The 7,973-nt window shown below is 34.7% G+C and overlaps 1 protein-coding gene across 1 annotated transcript in view; it reads left to right on the top strand.

Annotated features, from left to right (window-relative positions):
* The window catches only part of LOC111366591 (DExH-box ATP-dependent RNA helicase DExH14), a 50,590-nt gene that overhangs the window by 12,249 nt on the left and 30,368 nt on the right, over positions 1 to 7,973 (top strand). Inside the window, exons 2-11 of the mRNA XM_022987319.1 lie at positions 151 to 439; positions 2,155 to 2,599; positions 2,679 to 2,744; positions 3,101 to 3,205; positions 3,316 to 3,606; positions 4,284 to 4,400; positions 4,488 to 4,547; positions 6,876 to 6,947; positions 7,019 to 7,135; positions 7,269 to 7,430. Coding sequence (XP_022843087.1) covers positions 151 to 439; positions 2,155 to 2,599; positions 2,679 to 2,744; positions 3,101 to 3,205; positions 3,316 to 3,606; positions 4,284 to 4,400; positions 4,488 to 4,547; positions 6,876 to 6,947; positions 7,019 to 7,135; positions 7,269 to 7,430 — 1,724 coding nt within the window. The remainder of the gene's footprint in view (positions 1 to 150; positions 440 to 2,154; positions 2,600 to 2,678; positions 2,745 to 3,100; positions 3,206 to 3,315; positions 3,607 to 4,283; positions 4,401 to 4,487; positions 4,548 to 6,875; positions 6,948 to 7,018; positions 7,136 to 7,268; positions 7,431 to 7,973) is intronic.

Here is a 7,973-nt window from a genome sequence, read left to right as displayed (position 1 = left end):
TTTGAAGAATAAATTCGTTTTGTATTTGAATTTTGTAACTAAAAGGATTGGATTAGTGTAATTTCGTATGGTTATATGGAAATAATTCATGTTTAATCCGTACAGTTACAAGCAATTTAAATTAACTCTTATATATGCATTTTGTATGAGCAACACTACTACGATTAGATTATGCGAGGAATTTGGTAAAGGTGTTAATTTGGTGTATTTTATTATGGTTTTGTGAATGTTTGCGATTAAGTAATTCATGTTTAACCTGTGCAGCTTCTGCTGAGGTACGGCAGGCGTACAAACAATTTATTGGAGCAGTGGTTGAGTTGATGGGCGGTGAAGTGGTGTCAGAGGAGTTCCGTGAAGTGGCTTTACGTGTTTATAGGCTATTTAGTGCAGCTGATGAGGATGACGAGGATGTAGATAATAAGAGGATTTTTGAGAAGAAGTAAGGCATTCAATTTTTACTTCTGTTGACTGAAAATTTCAAAATATTATTTTTGGACTGTCATGGAAAATTTTGTAAAGCATGATAATGAATTATAAGTTACAATTATGCTGCTGAGTTTGTTTTAGTTATTTGTGAGGTTACTGAATTGAAGAGCTTATAATTGATATTATGGAAGCCGCTTGATTAGAAACTAAAATATATATATTTTTCTTGTTTCTGATATCTCAGAGTGTCAAACACATGAAATGATCATTTTTCATTGGTAAAAAGACATTTGCACAGTGCATTTTTAAGTGGTAGAATGTAGAAATTCTGCTGGATTGAATAAAGTAAACCTAGTTGAAGTGACAATGTATAGGGGCATTGCTGCACACGATTGTGTAAATTGCTACGCGTGTCTTTGTGGAAGTCAATGCCAGAGAGTTAAGGAGAAGAAAAGGTGGAGGCACAGACTAAGGAACAAGGAGAAATCAATTACAGATTGGGAATGTGCATGAATATCCATGTGGTTCTTATGATTGAACTATTATATGTCCATACTATGTATCCATTAGACATCAGCAAGATTGAGTGAAACCATTAAAATGAGCTATTACTGTCATTGCTTTATTTAATTCGGAATTCTGCTTGATTTCTAATCTCAACGAGTTCTGATTTCTTACTGTTCTGCTGCCTGGAAATGAGAAGTTGTAGCTATGTTACATTAAACATAGGTTTATTTTTACTCAAAAAGTTGTACTAGGGCTGTCTTATTTAATTGCGTGGTAAGAAATGTTGTCCCTTTTCTTTTTAAATTGGAGGTTCCCCTGCTGAGTATCTTTGGTACGGAGATGGTCCTTTTAATGAGCTCAATCAGCCTAACCTTGAACCTTTAATTAGTATACTCACGAGGACTTTATGACCCAGCATGAGTGTCCAGTGACACTGTTCGGAGCTCATGATAATTGTGGAGGAACCTATGTTTTTGCCTCATTGCTCCTAATGACACCTGCAAGTATTACAGCTTTCAATGTGTCCAGGCTATATGGTCTGTAATTTCTTTGCTCGGGGAAAAGCCTTGGACAGTTTCTGATGGGCTGCCTTTATTTTTAAGTGAGCAATTATTTCTGTACTTAATCTAGACCAAAGACTTACAGTCCCTGGCAGCAAGGTAACTTGAAAAGGGGATGCCATGCATACAAGAGCACACAATTCATTCTCTAGTTATGCAGATGGTTGAAAAATGTAATCATCCCTTGTCAGAACCATTTCTAGTCTTCCCAGAAAGATCCAAGAGGCTTGGCAGTGGACTTTGAAATACAGAAATTGTGGAAAACTAGTAAATGCACTTCTAATCCTTTTTCAACCACAAAATTCGAGTCATCCTTGTAATATATAAACGTACAATTTTGAAGAATTGAAACTGATATCTGCCACGTGTTTGTGCCCTACTATTTTGATCACGTGTTGACTATGCCTATGTCGTGCTTCTCAAGAGTGCTAATAAAGTGCTTACCTTTTTATTTCTTTAATATGTTAAATATTCTATTTTCTTTTACGTTTAGAGTGGTCATATTCCATCTAAACAAAAATTTGGATGCATAATTTGACAATCAATATTGCATGGCGTATTGTGTTGTTATCATACTGTACTATTCATGATCTTGATATTTTCATTTTTAAACCTTTCATCGTGGTCGGGCTTAATTTAATGTAGCCTTCGTGAATGTTAGGTTGGAGTTGGAAAAACTATTTGGTAATGCTGTTTCAGATGCAAACTTACTGAAAGTTGCATCCTGGGCAAAGAGTCTTTCTGTTTTACAGAACAATGAGCACGGGACAGTGTCTTCATCAGAATCACAAAATGGAAATAACGAGGATTTGGAATTTGGTTCAGACCTGGTTTTCCAACATCCTGCTAGGTTTCTAGTCGATATCTCTTTGGGGGATGCAGAATTTCCCATGGAGGAAACAAACACATCTTCTAGTCATCAGGAATGGTCTGAGTATGGTGATACTGCAGGCTTCCAACCGTCTGTTAGTGAAAGAATTTTTGACTTAGAATGGCTGAGAGATTCATGTGATAAAATTGTCAAGGAAAGTACTTCACAGTTTCCTCGAGATGAACTGGCAATGGCCATTTGCCGAGTTCTTGATTCAGAGAAACCTGGTGACGAGGTACAAAGAAAATATTAATTGTTCATCAGTAAACTTAGCTATTGGTACTTTTGATTACATTCATAGTTTTGATGTGAAGATAGCTGGCGACTTGCTGGATCTTGCTGGTGATAGTTCATTCGAAACAGTTCAAGACCTTATCCTGGTACGAATAGGAATAATTCATCAAATTAGATCGTGTTAATATTTAGTTTGGTGAGCATATTTTGCTTTTTACCCATGTACTTTGGAAGGGCTGAGTTATGAAACTTGTTTTATCAGTGACTGCAGTGCTGCTTTTGCACACTTTTTTCGATTTGAAATTATCTGTAGGATAACGTTCTCAACATATTACGACTTCCCATTCTTGTTTCTATGAAGATCACTAAGCTATTCGGCAGATCATACAATTTAAGCTAGTAAAAAGAATAACTATTTCTATGCAATCTAGCTACTTGTGCTGTGTAGTTTGAAAATTTGCTTCATTTCTTTATCCCTCTGTACTCTTTTCCCTGCTTACAGCATAGAAAGGAACTTATTGAAGCTATCCACCGGGGACTGCTAGTACTGAAATCTGACAAATTAAATTCAAGCACACAACCACGCATGCCCAGTTATGCCACACAGGTAACAAACAGAACTTACTGTTTGTTGGAAGCTTTTAAAACATTTTTTCTTGGTTTGTAATTAGAATACATGACTAGATATCTACAAATTACTTTCTCCTATTTGTATAGGTTACTGTTCAAACAGAGTCTGAAAGGCAAATTGATAAACTTCGCCGCAAGGAGGAAAAGAAGCAAAGACGTGGAACAGATTATGGGACTGAGAACGACTTATCTTCTCTGACTTTTAGTTCTTTACTTCAAGCAAGTGAGAAGAAAAATCTGTTTGATGATTTGGTTGGGCAGGGTGATGGGCTGCACACAGCCCTTCCTCAGGGCACTGTAAGGAAGCATTACAAGGGATATGAAGAAGTTGTTATCCCCCCTACACCAACTGCACCAATGAAACCTGGGGAGAAGCTGGTATGTTCAGGATATTCTGCTGTGTGATATTTCGATTACATAGGGTTGACATATTTATAATTAAGAAAAGCCATTAACCATCTTACTGATGAGATATTTTTATTTCCATTTTCCCAGAGGCATTCCTTTGTCTAGTTTATTTTCTATATTTATCTTTTTGTTATAGGATTCACTTAGCTATAACTGATGTATTGGGTGCTACATATCAATAGTATGATGGACATGTAATTTGACTTCGTGGATCAAGGCATATTTCTATCTGATTTAGAATATAGGTCAAATATTTCAGAAAACATATTCTGCACTGAGTATTCACTGTCCGCCTCTACATGATTGCTTAGTTTTCTGAATCGCATCACTTCTTTTCTTTTGATGGATGCCGATGCAGACATGGCTACAAACTTAGCCCCTGTTTGATCCCCATTAAAATTATAATTCATTTTTTCTCTCTTTTCTTATCAATCCCACATTCTCCAATAAAATAATATTATACGTAATTCCAAAACTTTTTCTTCTTTTTTAGCCACACATTCTTCAAATAAAATAAAATAAATAAATAAATAAAAAAAATTCCAACCATTACAATTTTAAATAATGGGGGCTTTGTAATTTGTTGTCAATTACCGTTGAGTTTCATTTTGTTCCTACAGTTACTGTTTGTTTTTATATATTGTCAGATTGAAATAAAGGAGTTAGATGATTTTGCACAAGCTGCTTTTCATGGCTACAAGTCTTTGAACCGCATCCAGAGCAGAATATACCAAACAACTTACCATACTAATGAGAACATACTGGTGAATTAACCTCATGTTTTTTTTTTTCCTTTATATTAGTTCTTCTTGGAAAGTAGAGCATTTGATATCTCTTTCAATGACCTGCAGGTCTGTGCCCCCACAGGTGCTGGAAAAACAAATATAGCTATGATTGCTATTTTACATGAGGTATGCACTGGGCCTCTACTTTCTCCTATCCTGTGATATAAAGTTTTCCCTCTGAAATAATTGCATGCGAACCTGTAGGAAAAATTGCGTAGTAAATGGAAAAAGTAAGGCAACGAAACAAGAGTAAATGCAAGAGAGGAGGCACTATTGTCATGTCCTAACCCATAATTTCAAATTTATAAACTGGATTGGGATTGCACGAAGAAAGAAATATTAAAGCACAAGCAATGTTTGAGTTGCACTATACAATTAAATTAGAAGTATAGCAGTTCTTTCATTCCATGTATCGAAGGATTCTTTTCTTTTGAATATTTTGCCAAATGTTATGTTGATCGCTACCTTAATATGGTTGGTACATCAAACAAGTGCCTTTTGCTACTGATGCTTCCTCATGAGAGGCTATGACCTTCGGCTTTCCTTAATTAGTTTAAATTGCATAGAGCACAGAAGTGAGTGCAAAGTAGAAGGTTTATTACAATCAGTACAATAGCCTCTAAGATGGTAATTTTGTCCCTTGTAATTTCAGAAGTGGTGTTTTAGACAGATGCTCTGTGCTGTTTAGTCATTGACGTCAACATCAAAATTTCAGCAATCTGAGTAGAAGGCAAATTGGATAATTTTCGGCCCTTGAGCATCTTGGAAAAGAAACTAACAAACAAATCTATGAAGAAATTTATTCCTTTTCTAAGGTACTCTCAGCTTTAGTTTCAGTTATTTGGCTGGAGACAACGATAATATTTGACTATGGGAGCGTCAAGTAGAGAAATATAAGATTATAAGTTGCTTACCTCTGCATGGTGGACAAGTTTCCAGTCTATAGTTTTGAAGCCATCAAGGAATACATAATTTTCATCTTCTTGATAGCCACCACTTGATGCTGTCCATTTGAGGCGCTAAATATGATGCGATCTGTCTGGAGAAGTTCATGCCATGGTCATTTTTCTCGCATGGTCAAGGGAGAGAATGCGAAGTGTCAAGTTTCATCACTATATTGTCATTATGCTCATCGGATACTGATTTTCCCTTTTCACCCACTGAAAATCGAGTGATTTTATTATGTATATATATGTTTTTTAATCCCAATTTCATTATGAGCATTTGAATTATCAATCATAAGAATTGGTTAAATGGTACTTAATGAACTTTGTGACTATTTACATGATAATTATTCAGTTCCCATTGTATAAGTCAACATCTCATAGACACGGAGACATATATAAATGGGAGTACAAAATCCATAGAAGATTATCTCCTCAGCAATAGAACATGAAGAAAATACGACTTTTAGCTAGAATCACTTTCCAATTGAGCTTAAGAATGACATTGTGAAAAAAGCTCCCTGAGCCTTGCTCCATATACCCTCCATAAAGATATTAAAAAAACCAATTATATCCCACAGTAAATGCAAAGGTATATATTGGTCCTCAAAGGATATGACATTACACTCGTTCCATATACACCAAGTTAAATCCAAGGTGGCATATATCCCGAATCCTCTAGCAACATTTCTCCTACTGAATCCCCAAAATTTTAATTAAGAGTGCGTCCTTTTTTCATTAGACAGTCAAAATAATTAATACAAAACATAGCCTTATTGGTAATTATCTTTGTTCTTGAATGGTGCGGAAGCGATAACAAAAATTCTTGTAATAAGAATTATGTAATAAATAAAAACGATATTTGAACAATCATTTCATGTATATATTGAATAATAATTGATTGTTGTTGGAAAGTGTACAATACCTCTATATTTATAGGCAAGATTATTCCCTTCTTCCAATAGTATTTGAAAATTGAAACTATAATCCTAATTAAATGAAAGATAAAAGTTTTATTACAATTATACAATAAAACTAAAAAGATAAACATAATAGAAAAGATAAACTCCTAGAAAAGATAAAATATAATTGTAGTATGAAGCTATTAATTGTAGTTGTGATGTGCTACATCATTCAACCTGCGTTGAAGTTTTGTCTAAATTGATTTTCTTAAGTACATACTATTGGTTTTCTTTTAAAAGGAATAGAGGGGAGAGAAAATTATTACTCATATCAGTGCAGTCAATGGGATTGAGTGTTCTTTTCTTGTTTCTAATTTCATGATTTGGAACTTCTCAAATATCTTCATTCCATTGGCAATGTTACTGACTCTAGGATTCTGCGATTCGTTCATGCAAAGATCATTATCTGATACTTGAACGATCAATTTCTAGCTTGCTACTCTGCTTTTGTTTCATTAAGAATGGTTAAATTTGAATTGTGAAGTTGTAGAACTCGAATTCAGTTATGATAGAATTTTGATATGAAATGTATTTGATTCATTGGACAGATTGGACAACACTTCAGGGATGGTTATCTACATAAAGATGAATTCAAGATAGTTTATGTTGCTCCTATGAAGGTAAAATTTATCATTGGATTACACATGATCTTTCTCAATTAATCTTTAATATTTGGACATGTCTCGTCTAGGCATTAGCTGCTGAGGTCACATCAACGTTTAGCAATCGATTATCTCCTCTGAATGTAACTGTGAGAGAACTTACTGGAGATATGCAACTCTCTAAAAATGAACTCAAAGAAACTCAGGTTATCTATTGTTCATGTGATTTTTTTAATTTATGTGTATTTTATACGGGAAGAAAACTTTCTTCTTTGCTTGATGAATTTCATGGTTAGAGGATACCCTTAATTTTCTTCTAAATTGTTTCATGTAATTTAGATGATAGTGACAACACCTGAAAAGTGGGATGTGATCACTCGGAAAAGCAGCGATATGTCACTCTCAATGCTAGTGAAGCTCTTAATCATCGATGAAGTGCATCTGTTGAATGATGATAGAGGTTCTGTGATAGAAGCATTAGTAGCTCGCACTCTTCGTCAGGCAAGGCACATGGCATAACTTAGTATATTTATTCTTTGGAAGGTTGTCAGTTACCCATTTTTTGAATGTTCCTTTGGCTAAGGCAAATTGCAGTGATCTTCCTATACTCACACTATCTTAGGTAATGATTTTCATGTTAGGAACCACAGGTTGAGTTTTGCATTTTTAATATTTGATGAGTTTCTGGAATGTGACTAAATTGCTCTTCTCAAATTAATAAAATTCGGACGATAGGTTTTGTGAGTGTTTTGAGGCTTTCTTGTGATGGTTAATCTGAAAATTTGATGTCGAAGAAATTCGAGAAGTGAGCTATAGTTCTTTTCCTCTCTTTCTCCCATGCTTTCTCACCTGCTAACAGATTTGATGTAATTTCGAGCCATATATAATTTGGCTGTAGGTTAGATGAAAGAGAACTTGTATTATCATGCATATTCATGATTTCATTTATTTTTTCTGGAGAAATTAGTTGACAAGGTACAAGGATTGTGATTTTCCTTGTCTTCTCCATTTTGACCCTCACTTTACATCCTAGCATGACTTGTC

The sequence above is a fragment of the Olea europaea genome, chromosome 18 (genome assembly GCF_002742605.1).
Source record: "Olea europaea var. sylvestris chromosome 18, O_europaea_v1, whole genome shotgun sequence".
NCBI lineage: Eukaryota > Viridiplantae > Streptophyta > Magnoliopsida > Lamiales > Oleaceae > Olea > Olea europaea.
The sequence above is the reverse complement of the archived record's forward strand: the minus strand, read 5'-3'. Positions and strand labels throughout refer to the sequence as shown.